At 36.5% G+C, this 26,400-nt stretch overlaps 1 protein-coding gene across 1 annotated transcript in view; it reads left to right on the forward strand.

Annotated features, from left to right (window-relative positions):
* The window catches only part of LOC307053089 (multidrug resistance-associated protein 1-like), a gene marked incomplete at both ends in the record, with an annotated part of 85,812 nt that overhangs the window by 16,877 nt on the left and 42,535 nt on the right, over positions 1 to 26,400 (forward strand). Inside the window, 8 exons of the mRNA XM_079704385.1 lie at positions 9,428 to 9,605; positions 15,451 to 15,705; positions 16,753 to 16,818; positions 19,807 to 19,944; positions 21,357 to 21,503; positions 23,314 to 23,398; positions 23,491 to 23,557; positions 23,936 to 24,062. Coding sequence (XP_079560511.1) covers positions 9,428 to 9,605; positions 15,451 to 15,705; positions 16,753 to 16,818; positions 19,807 to 19,944; positions 21,357 to 21,503; positions 23,314 to 23,398; positions 23,491 to 23,557; positions 23,936 to 24,062 — 1,063 coding nt within the window. The remainder of the gene's footprint in view (positions 1 to 9,427; positions 9,606 to 15,450; positions 15,706 to 16,752; positions 16,819 to 19,806; positions 19,945 to 21,356; positions 21,504 to 23,313; positions 23,399 to 23,490; positions 23,558 to 23,935; positions 24,063 to 26,400) is intronic.

Genomic DNA, 26,400 nt, shown 5'->3' on the forward strand with positions numbered 1-26,400 from the left:
AGCATTTATTGTTTCTAGATTTTTTGATGATGGCCATTCTGACTGGTGTGAGATGATATCTCATTGTACTTTTGATTTGCATTTCTTTAATGATTAATGATGTTGAGCATTCTTTCATGTGTTTGTTGGCAGTCTGTATATCTTCTTTGGGGAAATGCCTATTTAAGCCTTCTGCCCATTTTTGGATTGGGTTGTTTGTTTTTTTGCTATTGAGCTGCATGAGCTGTTTATAAATTTTGGAGATTAATCCTTTGTCAGTTGCTTCATTTGCAAATATTTTCTCCCATTCTGAGGGTTGTCTTTTGGTCTTGTTTATGGTTTCCTTTGCTGTGCAAAAGCTTTGAAGTTTCATTAGGTCCCATTTGTTTATCTTTGTTTTTATTTCCATTTCCCTAGGAGGTGGGTCCAAAAGGATCTTGCTGTGATTTATGTCTAGGAGGTGGGTCCAAAAGGATCTTGCTGTGATTTATGTCATAGAGCGTTCTGCGTATGTTTTCCTCTAAGAGTTTGATAGTTTCTGGCCTTATATTTAGGTCTTTAATCCATTTGGGGCTTATTTTTGTGTATGGTGTTAGGGAATGATCTAATCTCATACTTTTACATGTCCCTGTCCAGTTTTCCCAGCACCACTTATTGAAGAGGCTGTCTTTTCTCCACTGTACATTCCTGCCTCCTTTATCAAAGATAAGTTGACCATATGTACGTGGGTTTATCTCTGGGCTTTCTATCCTGTTCCATTGATCTATCTTTCTGTTTTTGTGCCAGTACCACACTGTCTTGATTACTGTAGCTTTGTAGTATAGTCTGAAGTCAGGGAGCCTGATTCCTCCAGCTCTGTTTTTCGTTCTCAAGATTGCTTTGGCTATTCGGGGTCTTTTCTTTTTCCAAACAAATTTTGAAATTTTTTGTTCTAGTTCTGTGAAAAATGCCAGTGGTAGTTTTGTAGGAATTGCATTGAATCTGTAGACTGCTTTGGGTAGTAGAGTCATTTTCACAATATTGATTCTTCCAATCCAGGAACATGGTATATCTCTCCATCTCTTTGTATCATCTTTAATTTCTTTCATCAGTGTCTTATAATTTTCTGCATACAGGTCTTTTGTCTCCTTAGGTAGGTTTATTCCTAGATATTTTATTCTTTTTGTTGCAATGGTAAATGGGAGTGTTTTCTTGATTTCACTTTCAGATTTTTCATCATTAGTGTACAGGAATGCCAGAGATTTCTGTGCATTAATTTTGTATCCTGCTACTTTACCGAATTCATTAGTTAGCTCTAGTAGTTTTCTGGTAGCATCTTTAGGATTCTCTATGTATAGTATCATGTCATCTGCAAACAGTGACAGCTTTACTTCTTCTTTTCCAATTTGGATTCCTTTTATTTCCTTTTCTTCTCTTATTGCTGTGGCTAAAACTTCCAAAACTATGTTGAGTAAGAGTGGTGAGAGTGGGCAGCCTTGTCTTGTTCCTGATCTTAGTTGAAATGGTTTCAATTTTTTACCATTGAGGACGATGTTGGCTGTGGGTTTGTCATATATGGCCTTTATTATGTTGAGGAAAGTTCCCTCTATGCCTACTTTCTGCAGGGTTTTTATCATAAATGGGTGTTGAATTTTGTTGAAAGCTTTCTCTGCATCTATTGAGATGATCATATGTTTTTCCTCCTTCAATTTGTTAATATGGTGTATCACATTGATTGATTTGCATATATTGAAGAATCCTTGCATTCCTGGAATAAACCCCACTTGATCATGGTGTATGATCCTTTTAATGTGCTGTTGGATTCTGTTTGCTAGAATTTGTGGAAGATTTTTGCATCTATGCTCATTAGTGATATTGGCCTGTAGTTTTCTTTCTTTGTGACATCCTTGCCTGGTATTAGCATCAAGGTGATGGTGGCCTCGTAGAATGAGGTTGGGAGTGCTCCTCCCTCTGCTATATTTTGGAAGAGTTTGAGAAGGATAGGTGTTAGCTCTTCTCTAAATGTTTGATAGAATTTGCCTGTGAAGCCATCTGGTCCTGGGCTTTTTTTTGTTGGAAGATTTTTTATCACAGTTTCAATTTCAGTGCTTGTGATTGGTCTATTCATATTTTCTATTTCTTCCTGAGTCAGTCTTCGCAGTTTGTGCATTTCTAAGAATTTGTCCATTTTTTCCAGGTTGTCCATTTTATTGGCATAGAGTTGCTTGTAGTAATTGCTCATGATCTTCTGTATTTCTGCAGTGTCAGTTGTTACTTCTCCTTTTTCATTTCTAACTGTATTGATTTGAGTCTTCTCCCTTTTTTTCTTGATGAGTCTGGCTAATGGTTAATCAATTTTGTTTATCTTCTCAAAGAACCAGCTTTTAGTTTTATTGATCTTTGCTATCGTTTCCTTCATTTCTTTTTCATTTATTTCTGATCTGATCTTTATGATTTCTTTCCTTCTGCTAACTTTGGGGGTTTTTTGTTCTTCTTTTTCTAATTGCTTTAGGTGCAGGGTCTGGTTGTTTACTCGAGATGTTTCCTGTTTCTTAAGGTGGGATTGTATTGCTATAAACTTCCCCCTTAGAACTGCTTTTGCTGCGTCCCATAGGTTTTGGGTCGTTGTGTCTCCATTGTCAATTGTTTCTAGGTATTTTTTTATTTCCTCTTTGATTTCTTCAGCGATCACTTCGTTATTAAGTAATGTATTGTTTATCCTCTATGTGTTTGTATTTTTTACAAATCTTTTCCTGTAATTGATGTCTAGTCTCATAGCATTGTGGTCGGAAAAGATACTTGATATGATTTCAATTTTCTTAAATTTACCAAGGCTTGATTTGTGACCCAAGATATGATCTATCCTGGAGAATGTTCCATGAGCACTTGAGAAAAATGTGTATTCTGTTGTTTTTGGATGGAATGTCCTGTAAATATCAATTAAGTCCATCTTGTTTAATGTATCATTTGAAGCTTGTGTTTCCTGATTTATTTTCATTTTGGATGATCTGTCCATTGGTGAAAGTGGGGTGTTAAAGTCCCCTACTATGAGTGTGTTACTGTCGATTTCCCCTTTTATGGCTGTTAGTATTTGCCTTATGTATTGAGATGCTCCTATGTTGGGTGCATAGATATTTACAATTGTTATATCTTCTTCTTGGATTGATCCCTTGATCATTACGTAGTGTGCTCTTTGTCTGTTCTAATAGTCTTTATTTTAAAGTCTATTTTGTCTGATATAAGAATTGCTACTCCAGCTTTCTTTTGATTTCCATTTGCATGGAATATCTTTTTCCATCCCCTTACTTTCAATCTGTATGTGTCTCTAGGTCTGAAGTGGGTCTCTTGTAGACAGCATATATATGGGTCTTGTTTTTGTATCCATTCAGACAATCTGTGTCTTTTCATGGCAGCATTTAGTGCATTTACATTTAAGGTAATTATTGATATGTATGTTCCTATTCCCATTTCCTTAATTGTTTTGGGTTTGTTATTGTAGGTCTCTTCCTTCTGTTGTGTTTCTTGCCCAGAGAAGTTCCTTTAGCATTTGCTGTAAAGCTGGTTTGGTGGTGCTGAACTCTCTCAGCTTTTGCTTGTCTGTAAATGTTTTAATTTCTCCATCAAATCTGAATGAGATCCTTGCTGGGTAGAGTAATCTTGTTTGCAGGTTTTTCTCCTTAATCACTTTAAATATGTGCTGCTAGTCCCTTCTGGCTTGTAGAGTTTCTGCTGAGAGATCAGCTGTTAACCTGATGGGGATTCCCTTGTGTGTTATTTGTTGTTTTTCCCTTGCTGCTTTTAATATGATTTATTTGTGTTTAATTTTTGACAGTTTGATTAATATGTGTCTTGGCATATTTCTCCTTGGAGTTATCCTGTATGGGACTCTCTGTGCCTCTTGGATTTGATTAACTATTTCCTTTCCCATAATCAGGAAATTTTCAACTATATTCTCTTCAAATATTTTCTCAGTCCCTTTCTTTTTCTCTTCTTCTTCTGGAACCCCTATAATTCGAATGTTGGTGCATTTATTGTTGTCCCAGAGGTCTCTGAGACTGTCCTCTGTTCTTTTCATTCTTTTTTCTTTATTCTGCTCTGCAGTAGTTTTTTCCACTATTTTAAATTCCACCTCACTTGTCCATTCTTCTGCCTCAGTTATTCTGCTATTGATCCCATCTAGAGTATTTTTCATTTCACTTATTGTGTTTTTAATCGATGCTTGATTCATCTTTAGTTCTTCTAGTTCCTTGTTAACTGTTTCTTGCATTTTGTCTATTCTATTTCCAAGATTTTGTATCATCTTTACTATCATTATTCTGAATTCCTTTTCAGGTAGACTGCCTATTACCTCTTCATTTGTTAGGTCTGGTGGGTTTTTATCTTGCTCCTTCACCTGCTGTGTGTTTTTCTGTCTTCTCATTTTGCTTATCTTACTGTGTTTGGGGTCTCCTTTTTGCAGGCTTTAGATTCGTAGTTCCCATTGTTTTTGGTGTCTGTCTCCCGTGGCTAAGGTTGTTTCAGTGGGTTTTGTAGGCTTCCTGGTGGGGGGCACTTGTGCCTGTGTTCTGGTTGATGAGGTTCGATCTTGTCTTTCTGGTGGACAGGTCCACGTCTGGTGGTGTGTTTTTGGGTGCCTGTGGCCTTATTATGTTTTTAGGCAGCCTCTCTGCTAATGGGTGGTGTTGTGTTCCTGTCTTGCTAGTTGCTTGGCATAGGGTGACCAGCACTGTAGCTTGCTTGTCGTTGAGTGAAGCTGGGTGCTGGTGTTGAGGTGGAGATCTCAGGGAGATTTTTGCTGTTTGATATTATGTGGAGCTGGGAGGTCTCTTGTGGACCCGTGTCCTGAAGTTGGCTCTCCCACTTCAGAGGCACAGCACTGACTCCTGGCTGCAGCACCAAGAGCCTTTCATCTACCCGGCTCAGAATAAAAGGGAGAAAAAGTAGAAAGAAAGAATTAGTAGAAGAAAGAAAGAGAGAAAGAAAGAAAGAAAGAAGGAAAGAAAGGAAGGAAGGAAGGAAGGAAGGAAGGAAGAAAGAAAGAAAGAAAGAAAGAAAGAAAGAAAGAAAGGAGGTCGGGAGGGAGGAAGGAAAGAAAGAAAGAAAGGAGGGAGGGAGGAAGGAAAGAAAGAGAAAGAAAGACAGGGGAGAGGGAGGGAGGGAGGAAGGAAGGAAAGAAAGGAAGGAAGGAAGGAAGGAAGAAAGAAAGAAAGAAAGAAAGACAGGAGGGAGGGAGGGAGGAAGGAAAGAAAGAAAGAAAGAAAGAAAGAAAGAAAGAAAGAAAGAAAGGAGGGGGAGGGAGGGAGGGAGGAAGGGAAGGGAGGAAAAAAAGAAAGAGAGAAGATAAAGTAAAGTAGAATACAGTATGATAAAATATAGTAGCATTATTAAAATAAAAAAGTAATTATTAAAATTTAAAAAAAAAACAAAAAACCGACGGATAGAACTCTGGGACAAATGGTGGAAGCAAAGCTATACAGAAAAAAATCTCACACAGAAGCATAAACATACACGTTCACAAAAAGAGAACAGGGGGGAAAAATCGTAAATCTTGCTCTCAAAGTCCACCTCCTCAATTTGGGATAATTTGTTGTAAAAAGAGGAAAAGGGGAAAAAGTCTTAAATCTTGCTCTCAAAGTCCACTTCCTCAATTTGGGATAATTCGTTGTAAAAAGAGGAAACGGGGAAAAAATCTTAAATCTTGTTCTCAAAGTCCACCTCCTCAATTTGGGATGATTCGTCATCTATTCGTGTATTCCACAGATGCAGGGTACATCAAGTTGATTGTGGAGCTTTAATCCGCTGCTTCTGAGGCTGCACAGAGAGATTTCCGTGTCTCTTCTTTGTTCTCACTGCTCCCGGGTCTCAGCTTTGGATTTGGCCCTGCCTCTCCGTGTAGGTCGCCGGAGGGTGTCTGTTCTTCGCTCAAACAGGACGGGTTTAAAGGAGCCGCTGATTCGGGGGCTCTGACTCACTCAGGCCGAGGGGACGGAGGGGCACAGAGTGTGGGGCGAGCCTGTGGCGGCAGAGGCCGGCGTGACGTTGCACCAGCCCGAGGCGCTCCATTCGCTTTCCCGGGGAAGCCGTCCCTGGATCCCGGGACCCCGGCAGTGGCGGGCTGCACAGGCTCCCCGGAAAGGGGGCGTGGACAGTGACCTGCGCTCGCACCCAGGCCTCTTGGCGGCGGCAGCAGCAGCCCCAGCGTCCCACGCCCGTCTCCGGGGTCCGCGCCTTTAGCCGCGGTTCGCGCCTGTCTCTGGAGCGCCTTTAAGCAGCGCTCTTAATCCCCTCTCCTCGCGCACCAGGAAACAGAGCGGGAAGAAAAAGTCTCTTGCCTCTTCGGCAGCTCCAGAATTTTTCCCGGACTCCCTCCAGGCTAGCCGTGGTGCACTAACCCCTTCAGGCTCTCTTCCCGCAGCCAGCCCCAGTCCTCTCCCTGCGCTCCGACTGAAACCGAATACCTGAGCCTCAGCTCCCAGCCCCGCCCGCCCTGGCGGCCCGAGCAGACAAGCCTCTCGGGCTGGTGTGTGCCTGAGGGCACCGATCCTCTGTGCGGGAATCTCTCCGCTTTGCCCTCTGCACCCCTGTTGCTGTGCTCTCCTCCGCTACTCCGAAGCTTTCCCCCCTCCGCCACCCGCAGTCTCCGCCCGCCAAGGGGCTTCTAGTGTGTGGAAACCTTTCCTCCTTCACGGCTCCCTCCCACTGGTGCAGGTCCCGTCCCTATCCTTTTGTCTCTGTTTATTCTTTTTTCTTTTGCCCTACCCAGGTATGTGGGGAGTTTCTTGCCTTTTGGGGGGTCTGAGGTCTTCTGTCAGCATTCAGTAGGCGTTCTGTAGGAGTTGTTCCATGTGTAGATGCATTTCTGATGTATCTGTGGGGAGGAAGGTGATCTCCGCCTCTTACTCTTCTGTCATCTTCCCCCGGGATCCTATCCCAGTTATTTTTAAGTAGTTACCACTGAGTAATTACCATTCATCTATTACCAGAAGTCCATCTATGAGAGATGCATTGGCCAACATCTTCTCTCCTGCCCTGTTCTGGTGATCTATGGCTGCAAAATTAGCCACTTCAAAACTAAGTGGTATAAAACAACCATGATTTTATTATGTGCATGATTTTGTGGACCAGGACTTCAGAGAGAGATTGTTTTTCTCTGCTCCACAATGATTGGGGAATTAACTGAGTAGCTTGAAGGGTTGAGATAGTTGTAGCAGCTCCAATAGAGACATACATCTGGGAACTTGGACCTGGCTGTTGGCTGAGTGATACCTTGATTCTTTTCTGCATCTGCTGGTACCAGAATGTGAATATGGCTTCTAAACTTATATGCCTGATGCCTGGGCTAAGATGGCTGGAAATGGTCATCTCTCTTTCCCTCTTTTTCTCTCTCTCCACAGCTTCTCTGAATAGTTAGCTTAAGCATTGAGGTCTCTGGTGAGTTGATCTTCTTACATAGCAGCTGGATGTTCCCAGAGTAAACATTCCAAGAAGTTTAGGCAAGTCATTTTACGACCTAGACTTGGAAATCCCAGAATGTCACTTGGGCCATATTATTTTGGTCAAGCAATTCCTTAATTCAGCTCAGATCCGAAGGGAGGGGAATTAGGTTCAAATTCAAAATGAGAGGAGTAGCAAGTGATCCCTAGCCATTCTTAGTCATGTTCTGATTTCCATTTGCCAATGACTGACTACTGCTCAAGAAACTCATTAGAGAATCTCACTGTGGTCATTCTTTCTGAAAATAGTTATAGTCGATAGCAATTCAGTGTCTCTGTGTTCTTCCCAAATGTGCAGTCTGTGGGGTACTAAAGAATGGTTAAGTCCTTGGCTGTGGGGTAGAGAATTGTCTCCCTAATTTTGTCACACACTTTTTATAACATACTAGCTTGATCACACCTGCAAAACAGAAATTTCAACATTGCATTGAAATGAGTCAGCTGCGACATGTCTTTCTTCCTGAGTAGACTATAAGTTCCTCCAGGAACTTACTCAATTTTTGTGTCCTTAGCTCCTAGCACAGAGCCTGGCACATAGAATGAAATACAGTTCCTGAATGGATTACTGAGTAAATGGACTTATTCAAAGCTACGCTTTTCTAAGAAACACTCATTCTAGAGTAGCTGAATAAGCTTACAATTCCCACATTGGAGAAGAATTGAGTCATCAGAATTTTATGAATTTATATGATCATGTCTCATGTATAATAAATATATCAAAATAATACTTTCATTAATTTACTACTAGAAGAAATTTGTTTCTTGTTGATCATGGTGCTTACTCTTTTTTCCCATTTATTGAGATTTTATTCTAATGTCAGTCAAACAAAAAAATGAGTATTTATATCTGATATCATGAATATAGATTTACGGTCTTTACCATGCCTTGATCACAGATTATTTACAGTATTTCCTGGAAATATTTTTAGTAGTTCCATATTAATATAGTGATAGTCATTTAGTTGTTTGATTTTATGAAACAGGAAACAGTCTAATTGATAGATGTATCTACAGTAAGAAGAATAGTGCTTCTCATTCACGAAATTTAATTCTGAGACCAAGAAGTTATTTAGTAAGTTGCTTTTGTAAAAATAATTTGGAGTCCCAATGGATGGCATCTGATAGACATCAACTAAAAATACAGAACCTCCTGTTGTATAATGTTTATGTGGGTTGTGGTCACTTCAAGTAGTGATTTTCAGTGACTAGAGGTTTACAGTAGGATTATTAGAGGCACTGGTATTATATTTGATTCTAAGGTACAATTTTAATAAAGATAATTTTTGAAGTACTTGGTTTATAAAGCAATTTGGGCAACATGAATTGCTTTAAAGTATACATCCATTAACTGTCCAAGCTGTCAATAAAGTAGATCGAAGCTTAGATAATTAGAACCGTCCCCATTGTCTAGATGTACCCAGCATTGACCTTAATCATGATGACCATGTTGTCACCAAACTTAAGAGGAAATAAGTAAAGGTAGAGGAGAGGGAAATTGGATATGCGTAAAAGTAATTAAAGGTGAGCTATAATTCAGGCCTTTAAAGAAATAGTGTCTTTTTGCCATGCTAAGAGATTCTCTACTTAAGTTCTAATTGTCATTTCCCTATGTTTAACAAAATGCATGATTTCAGCAAAAAAAAAAAAGAACTTTTAAATGTCTCTGTGTCTCAATTTTCATGATGAAATTAGGCCAGAACATTTAATTATTTGGTGAGATTGCCATATGAAAACTAGAAAATATCCTTCTACCCACAAGCCTGCGATAATAATTGTTGATTCTATTTATTATATATGCTTGAGTAAAAATAAAGGGGGAAAGGATGCCAAATTGGGCAAGTAAAAAAAGAACAGGCAAGAGTATGTGTGTGTGTGTGTGTGTATAACATTTTGACAGTACTTAATTCACATAAGCATTTTATTACTTCAGATGTTTAACATTTCTTCCCTTTTCTCAATTTGCATATGACATTCAGGCAAATGATCATTTTCTGTGAACACCGCCCAGATTTTGGCTGGAGTGGCTATGGTTATGCTTTGGCACTTTTTGTCGTAGTCTTCTTGCAAACCTTGATCCTTCAGCAGTACCAACGTTTTAACATGCTCACTTCAGCAAAAATTAAGACAGCTGTAATTGGACTGATCTACAAGAAGGTAAAAAATTGAAGAAATTCCCAATTTCTAAATGAACTGTATCCTTATGTGCTTTAAAATAAGGGATCTGGAAAAATAGAAGTGTATATTAAAAAGTTCTAGTGTGTCCTTTGAATATACATTTATTTTGCTATGAAAGAACTTTGACTCATCAATATCGGTTGCATTAATTTCTTTATAGGGTTCTCTTTCTATAGTCCCTGAAACTTCTAGTCAACTCTAATCCATGAAATTAAAGGATGTTCTTTGTTCACTGTCACATCACTTAACTCCTCCTCAGAAAATGAATGGAATTGAATGTTTTATGGTTGTCTATATCTATGGATCAATAAAGTTTCTTTCCATGATCATTGTCCATCTACATAGTACCTTTTACTTCTGCTCACTCTGTCTTTTCATGCAACAAAGCCATCCTTCTCTCTACAGTCATTACCTATTTCTCTTTGAGTCTAAGCCCTCTCCCACCCACCCCAAAACCTAGCTGATCCTTATACCTAGCATGACCCTAAAGTTTAATTTGTCCTTTCTTGAAAATACAACTTTTTTTTAATTCTATTCTTTTTTTTAAAATTTATTTATTATTTTTGGCTGTGTTGGGTCTTCGTTTCTGTGAGTGGGTTTTCTCTAGTTGCAGCGAGCGGGGGCCACTCTTCATCGCGTTGCGCGGGCCTCTCACTGTTGCGGCCTCTCTTGTTGCAGAGCACACGCTCCAGATGCACAGGCTCAGTAGTTGTGGCTGATGGGCCTAGTTGCTCCGCGGCATATGGGATCTTCCCAGGCCAGGGCTCGAACCCGTGTCCCTTGCATTGGCAGGCAGATTCTCAGCCACTGCGCCACCAGGGAAGCCCTTGAAAATACAATTTTAAATACCACCTCTTTACCATTCAGAGCCTTTTATTTACATGATAGTTATAAACAATTAAAGAGTTTCCTCCCTCCTATAGTTATCACTGAGTTATTAAATCAACAAGTGTCTTTTGCCTTCTTAGTCTGTATTCCTCTATAAATTGTGGGCTCTTCAGATTTGGAATAGGAACTTTTTAACCTGTTGTACCTTTATCATCTAAGATAGTGGCTTTTACACATTTTTATAAAAGTTGGAAGACTGAGTAAATGAATAAATGAGCCACTGCCTTCAAGAAATTGGGGAGGGGGCTTCCCTGGTGGCGCAGTGGTTGAGAGTCCGCCTGCCGATGCAGGGGACATGGGTTCGTGCCCCGGTCCTGGAGGATCCCGCATGCTGCGGAGCGGCTGGGCCCGTGAGCCATGGCCGCTGAGCCTGCGTGTCCGGAGCCTGTGCTCCGCAACGGGAGAGGCCATGGCAGTGCGAAGGCCCACGTACCGCAAAAAAAAAAAAAAAAAAAAAGAAAAGAAATTGGGGAGAACTATTAGCATACATAATAAATGTGTGGAACTAAATGCAGATATTATAAGATATCAGATAAGCAGGAAATCTACAATGTGTGTAGGCAGTTAAGGAAGGTTTCACATAGAAAGGAGACTTGAAATAGTCTTTGGGAAAGCTGTAGTATTTGTGTAAGTGGAAGGAAATGTAATTTGGGTTGACCTGGGCATGAAGTGTTACAGACCATTTGGCCATATTAGGCCAAAATGGAGGCATAGAGTGATTTTAGAGACTCTGGAATGACCCAAGCTCAACTGAGCCAGGAAATACTAAACTTGAAGTAGAGCCAGCTCTGTATAACGTAGCCCAGATACAGGGTCAGAGAGACTGCCCCAGTTGTAATTTTAATGGCTGTAAATTCTGAGAATTTACAGAATCCAAATATGGAGAAAAGATTGATCAAAGAATCTAGGAATCAGTTTAAATGCTAACATTTGTTTTCAATATATGGTCTATATAGAACAGGACTTCATTAATTGATTAAAGCGTTGGAGTTTAAGTATAAAATTTGGGTGCATTTACAAGCATAAAAGAGTAGATTGCGGTAGAAATTGGAGCAAACTGTCCGAAATAAAAAGGAAAATCAAGTGCTATGGGTGAGTCAATTATAAGGGCAAAAAGACCCTGGAGATAATGTAAGAGGGAACAGAGTCTACAGGAGTGAGACTGTATGGGTCCTTAGAGAATGTTTAATAACAAAGGGCACTCAAGGATCAAAGGAATACGGCAATCAAGCTGGTTCAGTGGATCCTGCGTTAGGGATTAAGATTTAATTCAAACCCCATCAGACAAACAGCGGAAGACATTAGTAGTGACCTGTAGGGCTAGGATGCTCTGGGACAGCCCATGCAGGTGGCACAAATATAAGGCAGTCTTTCTTCTGAGTCTCTTATCTTATATCTGCTTTCCAGAGGGACTAACTGGGGTTGCTAAATTTCCCTTCTCCTATACAGATTTTAGGATTCTGATTTTTGTCATATTTAGATAACTTCAAGATCCTAAATAGCTCTCATAGTGGCACCAGATGACCCATATTCATCTGACATTGGCCCTCCTTCATCAGGGATTTGTCGTTACACTGGGGTAAAGCTGGTCTCACACCTTTTTCTTGGTGAGGAAGGGAGGTGTTTGAAAGCCCTTGTTCCGTATCCATCCACATGACTGCTGCTACTTTGGAGTAAAGTTCAGGGAACATCATTTTTTAAGGTTTGTGGGGAAGAACACAGGCCTCCTTCCACTTGATCACTTCACGAGTCTTTGGGTCTTAAAATTCAGATTTTGTTACCCCTTAGCTCTCCATTGCAGGCTCCATGGGAATTCTTGAGGGCTAAGAAACAAGATATGGTTCAAAAGCAGCATCAGTTAGTCCTGGGCTTAATGTGGGCAGTCTGAGGGCATTCTTCCATCAAATACCATCCAATAGGAGTTTCTGTGATTTTAAATATATTCTATATCCACATTGCCCAGTATGGTAGCCACTAGTCATATACGGCTGTTGAACCCTTGAAACTGAAACGTGGCTAGTAAGAGTAAGGAAATAGGTTTTTAATTTCAATTAAATTTAAGTTTAATAACCGTGTCTAGACTGTCTACATTTGTGACTTAAAGGTTTATTCTTTCCTTAATTGTGGGAAGTATATAATATAAAGAAAACTGATAAAATTCTGTTTCCATTCTTTAAAATAGATGTACTTAAGTGCGGTCAGAAGGAGGAGAGAGAAAGGAAATCCTGGCATACTTTTTTTTGCATCCAAAAGAACTGAAGAAAAATGAATTCTCATAGATTTATGAGGATCCACCTTTAGGAAAACCATGACTCATTAGAAGTATGGCAACCACTGTTTGAGAATCAATGGGATAGAAATGTTTAGGGCCCAGCAAGTTCTAAATTATATGATGTCTATGACTTATAGCTAGGATGGTCAGGAAAAATAGTTCAGGAAATAAAGATATGAACCAGGGCCGTGGCAATGAGTCCAGAAAGGAACAAATACATGAGGGAGAATGTGAAATTGTAAAACAAATTTCATCATCATAAGATGAAATGAACCATTAGTGAATTGAGCTCAGTGATAAAAAAAGATATTTCCAGTCCATAAAAAGGGTTTTTGAGGTTGGAAGCCATATCTGGTGTATCTGGGTCTTCTTAGAGCATAATTCAATCAATGAAATGAATGAAGTTTCAAAAAGTGATGAATCACATAGATGTGTTACAGATGCTCCTGAGTGGGTCCCCAACAAGAGTCCTTCTGTCCAGTGTCCTTCAAGCCAACGAAGTTTGGGTTAGGAGCAAAGGAAAGCTTCATTCTCTGATCAGATAACGGAGAGATGGGAGCTCGCTCTAAAGCAGGGGTCCACAATCCCCCCCCCACTCCGGACCCCAAGTCCGTGGAAGAATTTTCTTCCAGGAAACCAGTCCTTGGGGATCGCTGCTCTACAGCACAGGGCTCTCCCGACAGGCTGGCAGGGAAGGGAGGGGGCGGGGTTCTTGCTGGGTGGCTGCAGCTCTGTTGCTCAGGCTCCTGATCAAGGTGCCAGGCGCAACATCTCTGCTCGCGGCCCGCTGCTGCCATCTTGGATTAAGTGTCATGCGTGGCTACTGCACCCCGACACCGAGCTTCGGTGTAGGCTCAGCTGTTTTCTTTCTCAGGCGGAACTCTGGTCTGAAGGGCCGGGTGTGAGGCCTCTGCACACTGCCCCCTGGGAGCAAGCGAGAGTAGTCTAAACACCCAGGAAAAGGGGAAAAAAAAAAGGTTAGACTTTATTGTATTACCCAGTCCCCTTAGAATTGTTAATGGGTTTTGCCGGTGACAGTTGTGCTTTGTGTGTTTTCCAAAAGGAGGGTGTTTATTTGATTCCTTGGATAATTTGATGATTTTGAATTACTCAGTCTTTTAGTATTTTCATAAATACTAAGTGTGGTTTATCTTTTCCTTCTGGAAAAGTGGGAGAAAAGAGTTTATATTTGTTTATAATAGTAAGTTGGGGGTGAGTGCAATTAGAGATCAACGGATCTCTTAAAAAATGCTATAGTCTTAATGAAATGAGAATAACTGTTCTTGGATTTCCATTGTTTTACCTGGCCACTTTAAATGGTCAATAACTTATTAAGGGAGTTTACAAAGCTACATTTGGAGGAGACGTGGATAGAAGTCTAACGATTGTTGTGATTAGTATTTTTTCCTTTTTTCCTCTTATGGGAGCAGTATTTATTCTGTTTTATCATCAGCACCACTGTGCCCCTTAGAAGGCAGTAGCAGAAATGTAAAAGATTCAACACTGCAGTAGCCTTAGAGCTTAGGGGGATCCTGACACCTTGTGAAACTCCCAGGTCTGTGCATCTCCTCCAGCGGCCCCATGACCTCCCACACGCACTGAGCCCCTCGGCTTTAAGCTAGGGAATGTTAGAAGTGTTCCACTGAAGGTCCTGCCTACTTTTTTTCCAGATGGGCTTTCCCTCTCGCTTTGTATTAGTCATTTATTGAATAAATAGATCTTGAGTGCCTCCTGTATACCATTTACTTTTGTTAGATCCAGCTCTCAATCCTGTCTCTCTTTAAATCAATGTGATGGAAATTCTTTAGAACTTTTGTCATATGAATGGACTTTTGCCTCTTTTCCAGTTTAAATATAAACTTCCACTATTTTTACAGTTATTTATGCTTTTCACTGGGAATTTTAAATGAGTGGGAAATTAAATAAGTGAATTTATAATATCAACCTTAGTAAGAAGATACCAGTAATTAACCATAAGGATATTGAATTCAATATAATATTAAATAACATACACAGAGGGAAAGTGAGAATTAGGCTTTGGAAGAAAAGAAAAGATGTATTTCTAACTGGTCCATGAAGCCTTTTCAATACTCTTATCTCTCTAAATCCCCATGGCCCTTCTTACCTATTGTTAAACTTATAATCAGCCTGTGTGTAGGACGTTTGTGTAGGAGGGGAGTGGACTGCACAATTAGATTATAATCTCTTTAAGAATTAGGACTGTATCATTTAAAAATTAGCATTCATTAGATATTCATTGATTCACTTGTGTACTTTGTATTGATAAAAGTTAGATGGTTTAGCGTTATATGCCAGTAAACAGAGAGGAAGCTCAGTGCTAGAAATCTAGAATTGGTTTCTGTTGCAGTTTTTCAATTCCACAAATCGTAAAGGGTTCTTGGTGAATGTATTTGCTTGGGAATCCAACTGTTACTCTCTACCAATACATAGTAAATTTTAAAACTATGTAATTTGATCCATAATTGTTTTTTCTTCATCTAAAAACATAGCTCTTGATGTTATATGATCTGATGCATAAGTAATCATGCATATTTGTCTAAATATATTACAAATTTTTATTTTTAGTTAAAAGTTACCATTGTTTGACTGTAAAGATCCCTCATGATCTACAGAACTCTGAGTATTTTGCTTCTCTTTTTCCAGACCCTGCTTTTATCTAATGTTTCTAGAAAAATGTTTTCCACTGGGGAAATTGTTAACTTGATGTCAGCAGATGCCCAGCAGCTCATGGACTTGACCGCAAACATCAATCTCCTTTGGTCAGGTCCTTTTCAAATCCTGATGGCCGTATCATTTCTTTGGCAAGAGCTGGGTCCGGCAGTGTTAGCAGGGCTGGCAGTCTTGGTGTTTGTTATCCCAGTGAACGCTTTAGTTGCAAATAGAATGAAAAAGCTGAAGGTAAGAATATGATTGCCTCAAGTTACATGCATCCAACAGTACTTATTACTTTAATACATTTAGGTGCTGAAAATTTATACCTTCTTTTATATTTTTCTGGATTTTTCAAATAATTACCAAAAAGATTAGGCTTTAAAGATGAGAAATAGAAAATAACATATGATTATAAAATAATTATGAGTTACTAAACACACTAGTATTTAGAATAACAGGTTTTTCAGTAAATACTTTTAAACTAATTTTTAAAAAATATTCTGGATTTTAAATAATTGTAAGTCAAATTTTTAGGAATGGACTTACATTTTCAGGACCTTAATCTAGAGCCCTAAGACATCCAAAGAGACTCCAATATTATATACAAATATTCCAAACAGAAAATATGCTTTAATCACACAAACAATATTAAGGATATTAACTTGTATATGTGTACTTTGTTAGATATACAAATACTTATTATTATATATAAAATAATTGTGGCAGTATTATTGGAGGAAACCCTTAAGAAGCAATACCTAAACAATGATAAGTATAAAATAATATAAATATTAAGCATTTGAGTAAATATATAATACTTATATAATGTTTGCAAAAAAACGAGTATTTGAAAATATACATTTTAATCACTCTAATTTCCAAAGTACTAATAACACTCAAGATAGTACACTTAAAATATAGAAACCTTTATTTATATATATATATATATATATAATTGATAGAGTTTGGGGAATTTTTTCCCATTTTAATAGAATATGGATATTATTTTATCATTACATTCTAAATAACTATTATATTTTCTACTCTTTTAGAAAATGTACACCTTGTTTTTATCCTACTGCTGGCTACTTTTAAGTTTATAATGTCTATTTATAACTATTTTCTAACATTATCAACAGAATAATATTGCATGAACATTATAAGATGGTTTTATATAAAATAGTATATAAAACAGAGGAAATATATTGTATTTTTAAAAATAGCTATGGTCATGTCAATTAAAGTATTAGCAACTCTCGTCAAATATACTTTCATTTTCTTTCCCTTACATAGAAAAGCCAAATGAAGAACAAAGACAAACAGATAAAACTGCTCAATGAAATCTTACATGGAATTAAGGTAATATAAAAAGAGCATACCTTTAATTTAACTATTTAGAATATAGCAATGAGTTAAACAATAAATGAATTTTTTAACACTCTCAATATCAAAGTAATGATATAAGTATAGTTTTTGAGGGAGTATTTTAGATTTCAGATGTATAGGAATTCTTATTGTTGAAATAACATTTAAATAAAGCCAAATAAAATGCAGGGGTTTTTTTTTGTTTGATTCTCAACCAACAACTAAACACAAATATCCCAAAAGATACGAAATATTACTTGTTTCAAGGGTAGAAGAGATGGGATGAAGCAGGGCAGAGTGACAATACCATTGTCATCAGTGTGAAGGCAGATTTATACAGGGTCAGTGATGAGAAGGTAGATATATACGGGGTTCTTTTACTCAGAATAGAGATGATCATACAAATGCTATTCTATGAAAGGTGTGTTACAGATATTTGTTTCCTAGAAAAGCTACCCCCACTCCACACCACTAACATTTTCTCTGTGATAAAATGAGTGAAACCTGTTGAACTTTTGTATAGAGATCTTCCTGAATTTACAATGGGGCTGTATCCTGATAAACCCATCATAAGCTGAAAATATCCTTAAGTCGAAAATGCATTTAATACACCTAGCGTACTGAATGTCATAGCTTAGCCTAGCTGAAATATGCTCAGATGACTTACATTAGACTACAGTTGGGCAAAATTATCTAACACAGAGCCTATTTTATAATAAGGTGTGGAAAAGTTCATTTATTGAATACTGTACTGAAAGTGAAAAACAGAATGGTAGTATGGTTACAGAATGGTTGCAAGTGTATTGGTTGTTTACCCTCTGGACTGTGTGGCTGTCCAGCATCACGACAGAGTAGTATACCACATATTACTAACCCGGGAAAAGATCAAAATCCAAAATTGGAGGTGCAGTTTCCATTGAATGAGCATTGCTTTTGCACCATCCTAAAGCTGAAAAATCCTAAATTGAATCATTGTAAATTGGAGACCTTGTGTATATAATTTCAAATCCTATTGCACTTGGATTATAGCTTACCAGATTTTTCTAAAGCACAAAATTTGCAGAGTTCATATGGAATTTCCTTCTAACATTTAAAACTGCATAGGACGTTCCCTCTGTCTGGTGCATCTATCATTATATGCACAGAATAAACCCATTATATGTACCCATTGATTCACTTTAGAATCAATAAATGATATACTGTATTGTGCTGTGTAGAATTTTTACAAAAATATAAATTACTGAAGTGAAAAACATTGTTAGATTGAAGATACCTTGAAAGGAGGCTATTATTCATTTAATCATCTGAACTTTAGAATAGCAATAAGTAACTCTGAAATTTAACTCAGATTATTCAATAAGGTCACACATCCCCAAAGTATATGATCCAGATGCATCTTGCATCTCTTGGTGGGTTAATTGAGAGCCCCTGCATCCATTAGAAAGTAGAGTGATGTATGTTCATAGGTTTTAAGTATTGATATTCATAAAAGGAAATTTGTGTTATCAATAGGACTAGGACAGTGTAGATAAAATAAAAGAAAATTTCCTCAAGATCTAAGCAAAGTTCAAGATTTAAAATAGCAGTCCCAGTAGTAAATACACTAGAATATTGGTAGAAGTCCAAGTGACAATCAATTAGTATAGTTTAAAGGTGTGAGCAGTTTGCATCCTTGGAGTCTGAAAACAGGTGTCATAGAGACTCTATTTGATAATGATAGTATATTAGCATTTATTGAATATTTTCTATGTGTCATGCACTGTGCCTATCACTTTATATCTGTTTCCTCATATAATTCTTATAAACCTCAAGAAAAAGATTTCTCATCTTCATTTTACAAATAAGGAAACAAAGTATCTGAGCAGGTAAGGGTCATGTCTAAGTTCACAGAGCTGGGGAGAGATTATTAGAGATCTCCAGAGAAGCAGGACTAATGGGACAGATAGACATATAGATAGATAGATAGATAGATAGATAGATAGATAGATAGATAGATGATAGATAGATAGATAGATAGATAGATAGATAGATAGATAGATAAAGATTTATTTTAAGGAACTGACTTATGATTATGGGGGTTGGCAAGTGTGAAATCTGTTGAGCAGCCTGGAAATTCCAGCAGGAGTTGATTTTGCCATCTTGAGCCTGGAGGCAGAATTCCTTCCTTCTCAGGGAACCTCGGTTTTTTCTCTTAAGGTCTTCAACTGATTGGATGAGGCCAACCCATTTAATGGAGGGTAATCTGCTTTATTTTAAGTCTGATGATTTAAATGTTAATCAGATCTAAAAATTACCTTCACGGCAACATCTAGACTGGTGTTTAATCAAAGAACTGGTCAACATAACGTAGCCAAATTAACACATAAAGTTAATCATCACAAAGGGATAGAGCTGGAATTTGAATGTAGGTCTATCTCACTCTACAACATATGTGGTAAGCCATTGTATGATTCTGCTTCTGCATGTTTTCCATCTCAGAAAATAGTTTACGATCTCAGAACACCAGTAACCTTTCAGAAAACGGCTTGAAGTCCCAAGACATCAGTTTTCAAGAAATTGGGAGACCAAGGAGAGAAGCTTAGATATTTAGAAATGGGAAGAGAACAGAACTGAGAGTTGGACCAGCAGGAAAACTGACAGGATTAAGCTAGATAGAAACTGCTATGGAGCTCATGCCAGGGACTGGGATGTTGCCAAAATCTGGATCAAGAATAAGCTACTGGTGGGTAAGAGAGACATAAGCCTGGGGAAATGGTGATTTCCTCCCCCGACCCGCCCCAAAAAAACACAATTCAAGGAAGTGTTTTGACTCAGTTGAAAACAGGGGAAATTTTCTTTACTTTATAGGTAACATCTTTTTTTTTTTTTTTACCTACACAATTATGTGAGTGTGTGTATGTGTTATAGTGTGTGTATTTGTGCATGTTTTTATTCCTTCTATGATATTGATTGTCAAATAGTCATTGTCTGACTTCTTCACAGATCCTTAAACTTTATGCATGGGAACCCTCCTATAAAAAGAAGATTATTGAAATTCGAGAACAGGAATTGGAAGTTCAAAAATCAGCTGGGTATCTTGCTGTATTTTCTATGCTGACTTTAACTTGCATTCCATTCTTTGTGAGTGTGTGTATTATTTCTTGTTTTGATTTTCAAATTTGATTTGCAGATTCACCTTCAAATTACCTGGAATTAAGTTGTTCAAAGTGAAATCTTCTTTATCTGAATTTAAATTAAAAAAATATGCAGTCATTAACCTATGGAGATAAGAGAATGAAAGATTTAAAGAAGGGGAAAATTTTTTTGGTGCATTCTCATTGGTCTGTATTTTTTATATATAATAAGATTTTACATCTTTGTAAATTTCTTATAGATTGAACATATGCCATCCTCATTCTTAAAAAATATAACCTGTATTTCAGAGTTCCATTTCAGCTCTAAAATTTTTTGATTTTTCTGATTAATCCCTTTTAAGCAAGACCCAAAGTCACACTACATAGAGATGGGAAGGGAAGTTATCTAAACATTTATTGAGTGTTTCTACTGTTTACCAGACAAGTTATATGCATTGCTTTATTTCATTCTTGAAATAATAAGACATTACTTTTCTCATTTCACAAAAAGAAATGGAAATATTGATAGTTTGGAAACATCCTCAAAGTTATAGAATTAGTATTTGTAGGTGAATTGATATGAACTGAGGTCATTCTCCTTCTGTCACTTCATACAAATATTGGGAATCTCATGCTATTTAAAGAGTATAAATTGCCTTGAAATATGAAGCAGCAGCTGAAAGCCGAAGGATAAGAAAACTACATATACCTGAAGCATCAATTTTAACCAAAGTTACCACTCTCAGTGATGAGGGGGTCAGGGGACATTCTGTATGTCTCCCCTGTTGTTAATTTAAAATATTATTATTTTTTATTCAAACAGACATATGGGTATTATGAAAGTAAAAGCAATATTTACATTTGGAATATTTTAGTAGAAATGTCCAAGAAACATTTGTTTAAGACAGTCCTATGTACATGATAAATAGTCAATACATTCTCAGGCATAAATGAACTTTTCTGCCTTTTCTAAATGAAACTTATGTGAGTAAATATAAATCTTATCAGTCGTGATTTATTTATGCCTTCCTCAGTTAATACTAAGACACAGAGAAAGTATAATTATTGAATATGAGACAGAAGGTATGCACACGTTACTGGAAAAAATTTACATAAAACTTCTCCACTTTGAAAAAAGATGAACTACTATATGTTTTAAATGGGAATAATTACTCTAGTGAAAATATGATATGTCAAAGAAGGGAGCTAGACCACATGTTCATAGGATGTCATTATCTAAGATACACAATTGTATGATCTGTACTAAACTTTGATTTCATATCCTTCTGCAGTAGTACTGAATAGTACTGCATTTTAGTAAACAGCAACAATAAAGGTTATTAAAATTTTCTTTTCTAATTTTGAGTCTCTAACTCATAATTGAATAATTAAAGATAATAACATATCTCTATTTTGAAGGTGTCCCTGGCAACATTTGGCGTCTATTTCTTACTGGACGAAGGCAACATTTTAACAGCCACTAAAGTGTTCACATCTATGTCTTTGTTTAATATTTTGAGGCTTCCTCTGTTTGATTTACCAATGGTGATCTCAGCTGTGGTCCAGGTACATCCAAAGTATCCTTAAACTGAGAATCATTTCTCTGCTGAAATCTATGGTTTTGCATATTTCATTTCTTTGTGTTTTTTTAAAATTTCACTTTTTGTAGTTGCTTTACAGTGCTTTCAAAATTAACCTCACTGAATTAATGAGCAATAGAGAACATTATAGAATGGAAGGAATCGTGTCGTCTTTGCCTGTGCTCCTCTTCCATAAAAATGACTTTTAAGTGTCTTTTCAATAGAAAGTCAATTGAAAATGACTTTCAATATGTGATACTGTTTTCTTTGCTAAGTGTTAGTTTCTTTTTTTTAGCTTTTTAAAATTTGGTTTTTGACACTATGCCATTAAAGGGTTCATTTTCTGCTTTCAGCTGAAAAATTTTTAACTAGGTGCTTTGCACAGAGCTGGATCTGAATTTTCCCAGGGTTCATCAACATTTCATCTATACTGAATGAATAAACCAGAGAGAAAAGTGCATTGATAATATCAGTCTGCCAACAAACCTTGTATGAGGTATCTGGTTCAGCCTGCTTTTGTTGTAATCTCCAATTGCTAGAGGCTCTTTAGATGCTATAATGAGTAGAAGGCGGCTAAAACCACAAGGAATCCAAAGAACTGAGTTCCTTCATCCCTTTGCCCTGAGATTTTCTCAGTTAAATTTTTTTGATATCAAGTTGGGGCATTCCACCATCAAATCCTTTTCAAGTCTGGGTTCATAAACAAAGTGAATCTTTGCGTATTGGAACCGGCTCTTTGATCTAAGAACTTTGCCTTTTAATTTTTAAATTATTTAAATGAAGAGTAACATACTTCTATAGTAAATACCAATTAAGCTATTTTTGTTACATAATACCATTTTTATGTTATTATACTAATAATGACCAACAGAGGGCATAGAAGTACTATTGTTGTGATGCTTTTAACACTTGTTTCACAGCACACTTCTTTTAAAGAAAATGTCATTCTTAGAGTAACAGTTTAGTTTTGCTTTTGAAATTAGAATCTAGCTAAAGGTCTGGTATGACAAAGTGTTTTCCAACTCCTAGTGGTACTCTACTACTGTCACTAAACAAATAAGGAAAACAATTGTCAAAAAAAAAAAAAGAAGAAAAGAAAAGAGAAGAAAAAGAAAAAGAACCAGCTCTGCATACTGATATGACACACTTGGTAAACAAAACCACAGCCCAATTACATCTTATCCATTAACAATAGACATTTCCTAGCATAAAGTGAATAAAAATATACTAGAGGTTTCATGCAAGTCAGTTTCAGGGGGAAAAATGATTCTATTTATCATAATTGTAGCTAAACATTTTACAGGTATTTTACTATAACTAAATGTTACTATTGCCAACACAATCATTTTATTTATGCTCAGAAGCAGAATTCATTCAATCGTCCTGAAGTTGCTTTTAAAAACTAATTTCTTTATAATTATTAATTAATCAGTTATTATGTCTTTACTAGAATGTTAAGGAGGAATTTTGGTTTCTTCTTCTCATGCTTTCCTGCATATATGATATTTGTTTTGATCTTTGATCCTTGAAACTGTTCTTTTTCTTTATGGATGGACTTATTTATAAACATTAAAACAATGCAAACTATGCTTGCTGAATATTTTTATCAAAACAGTGCAAACTATGCTTGCTGAATATTTTTATCAAAACAGTGCAAACTATGCTTGCTGAATATTTTTATCAATATCTTCAATTTGCATCAAAAAATTTTAATCATACTGTAAATCACAATAAATGCTTTTCAGTTTAACTTGTGCTTGAAACCCAAAAAATTTCATTTGCATTTATTTTGATAGACAAGAATATCATTGGTTCGTTTGGAAGACTTTCTCAATACTGAGGATTTTCATCCTCGAAGTATAGAAACAAAGTACATAGGAGGTCAGCAGTTCCTCTTGTATTCAATATTTATTTGACTTCTAGGCTGAAGACAATTGATTCTAAGATATATTTGTATTTTTTTTTCTTCCTAGATCATGCCATTGGTTTTACAAATGCTTCCTTTTCCTGGGATAAAACAGGGATTCCAATATTAAAAGAGTAAGTCATGGTTTGGGGAAAATTAAAAACAAAAAAATTTTAGCATTGAATTCTATAATGTTCCATGTTTTTATTTTTTAGAGTTTTTAAGCAGAAGATGAATCTATAGGAATTTACAAGATTTTTTTTAAACCTCTCACTGCACATTTCATTTTTATGTTTGTTTTACTCTTTTTTCCCTTTTCATTTCCTCTGCATCATTTGCTGTTGCATTTTGGAAGTTTGGGTGTTTGTAGAATAATGTAGGACAACGTGAATAGCAGCAATTTCAGGGATGATACCCAGTGCAATGATACAGTAACTTGTCTAGGAATATACATTAAAAACAATTATAACAAGAACTTCTTATGTCATCTCTCTCCTTTTCTTGTCATGCAGCTTAAACATAAAGATTCCAGAAGGAACTTTAGTGGCTGTTATAGGGCAAGTTGGGTCTGGAAAATCATCTCTGCTTTCTGCCGTTCTAGGGGAAATGGAGAAACTTAAAGGAGTAGTCCAAAGAAAGGTAAGGTCAACAATTCATTCTTTTCACATCTCCTAGTGTAATAGGCTACAGCCAGCATATCATTAGTGTCAATAAGAATTTATCAAATTGAATTAAAGATGCAAGTATTTAATGTGCATTTCTAGTTTGTAACAATCATTTAAATTTCCACAGAAATTGATTAACTATGGATGGCTTAGTAAGAGCATTGTGTCCTCCAATTACTTCAGCAAATCATTTAGGAATGCTTATGGTAATTGTTTGATGATATTAACTAAATTGCAACCAATTATAGAGAAACGAATGTGATTTATAATGTAATTTGATTAGGTTTCTAATTATCATTCACTGCAATGTTTCCTAAGTAATTACGGCCGTTCCATTTCTAAGAAATCTTGTAGTTGCTCATGAGAAGGACTTTTGACCTAGAAAAACCTCAGGAAAATCATAATATTAATAGCTTACATTTAAATTTAAGCCTTTGGACTAAGGAGAGGTCTACTCCCAGCCATTTGTTTTATTCTTAAAGGACAGTAGGAATAAGAATTCAAGAAGTTCTTCATCAGCTTTTTCTTCTTTGAAATACTAGACTATCTAATGAGTTTTTCCTTAGACCTAACTAACTCTTAGGTAAAATACTACCTATTCGCTCTTCTCACATCTGACAAGATGCAGAAGCTCTATGGATCTGAAACCAGTGTCTTCACAGTTTTGCTCTCGAGGAAAAAGCAACTGCAAAACTTTTTATTTTTTGTTCATAATATATCTTTCCTCATGTCTTTATATCTTTCCTGACTCCAGTTCTTTAGCGATTATTTATTTCTCTCTCAGCATTGCTATTTCGTATTTTGGAATCAAGTATGATTTTTAGGACTTTTTCTGATAAGGTTACACTTAATGAATACCTCTACTCTTTAACTTTAAGTACACGATCTTTGTCTCCTTATGCTCTTCCTGATGATTACAATCAGCCATTTGTCTATCGATCAAGATGACTATACCTTTTCCTAGGCCAGTAAGTATCCTTTAAAAATATAATGCTTGTCATGTTGATTTTAGTATTGTTCAGTTTCTTTGGCTAATTTCACAAAGCAATCATTGAGCACATACTATGTGCCTAGCACTTAGTACCAGGGAAATAAACATGAATAAGATATGCTACTCTTCTTACAGAGTTCATAGTCTAGTGAGGGAGATACTAAGATCAATTACAACAAGTATTTAAATTAGATTTTTTAAATGAAATGGTATAAAAACAACAAATTCTTCTTTAAAGAGAAAAACAATCAGAAAGTAAGTAGCCTTTTATTTAACCTTGAAAAATAATTAGGAGTGTATCAAGATAAAAACAGTATCAATTCTAGGTTTCACCTGATGCATAAATGATAATAATAATCTTGAAAGGTTAAGCAGTAGATTGAATAAGATAATGTGCAAAGACCTAGACTAGTTCTTGGCATAGAGTCAGCTGGCTCCTTATGAATTTTTATGGTTATTGTTATCTTCATTATGATTGTTGAGGTACTCATGGTAAGATTTAAAGATTATTTCTGATACCTTTGAGAATTCATAATTAAGAAAGTGTTCATGGTGATAATAGAAACCATAACATTGCTATTACTAATTGTAAAGCAGAGAGGACACACTTTGTGTATGTTAAGTTAGGGTTGTCAAAGAGAAACAATATATATATATATTTTTTCAGAGGTATATAACGTGTTTTAATTCTCTCGGAAGAATTTCTCTTTAATGGCTTGTTTTTCTTTCTTTTTTTATTTTTTTAAAAATTTGATGAAAATTCATAATAATGCAACTGACAATGAAATTTAGTTTTTTCTGAGGTATACATTTTAAAGTAATAACTAGAATTATGACTTATAACATTATACCAGAACATATAAGATTTTTAGAAATTTCATGTAATGTCTGAAACATTTATATTAATTATTTCCATATAAATAACCCAAAGAAAGTTTAGTATTAGTTGTTTTTTGTTTGTTTGGTTGGTTGGTTTTTTATACTGCAGGTTCTTATTAGTCATCAATTTTATACACATCAGTGTATACATGTCAATCCCAATCGCCCAATTCAGCACACCACCATCCCCACCCCACTGCGGTTTTCCCCCCTTGGTGTCCATACGTTTGTTCTCTACATCTGTGTCTCAACTTCTGCCCTGCAAACCGGTTCATCTGTACCATTTTTCTAGGTTCCACATACATGCGTTAATATACGATACTTGTTTTAAAGGGAAATAATATTATCTGTCTGTATAATTGACCACATTGTTCTTTAGGAATCTTGTCGGTCTGGATCAGTGGAGGATTTGAGGTACCACACTCTGAATTATTTCTGAAAA

Source organism: Hyperoodon ampullatus, assembly GCF_949752795.1.
Source record: "Hyperoodon ampullatus genome assembly, chromosome: 5".
NCBI lineage: Eukaryota > Metazoa > Chordata > Mammalia > Artiodactyla > Ziphiidae > Hyperoodon > Hyperoodon ampullatus.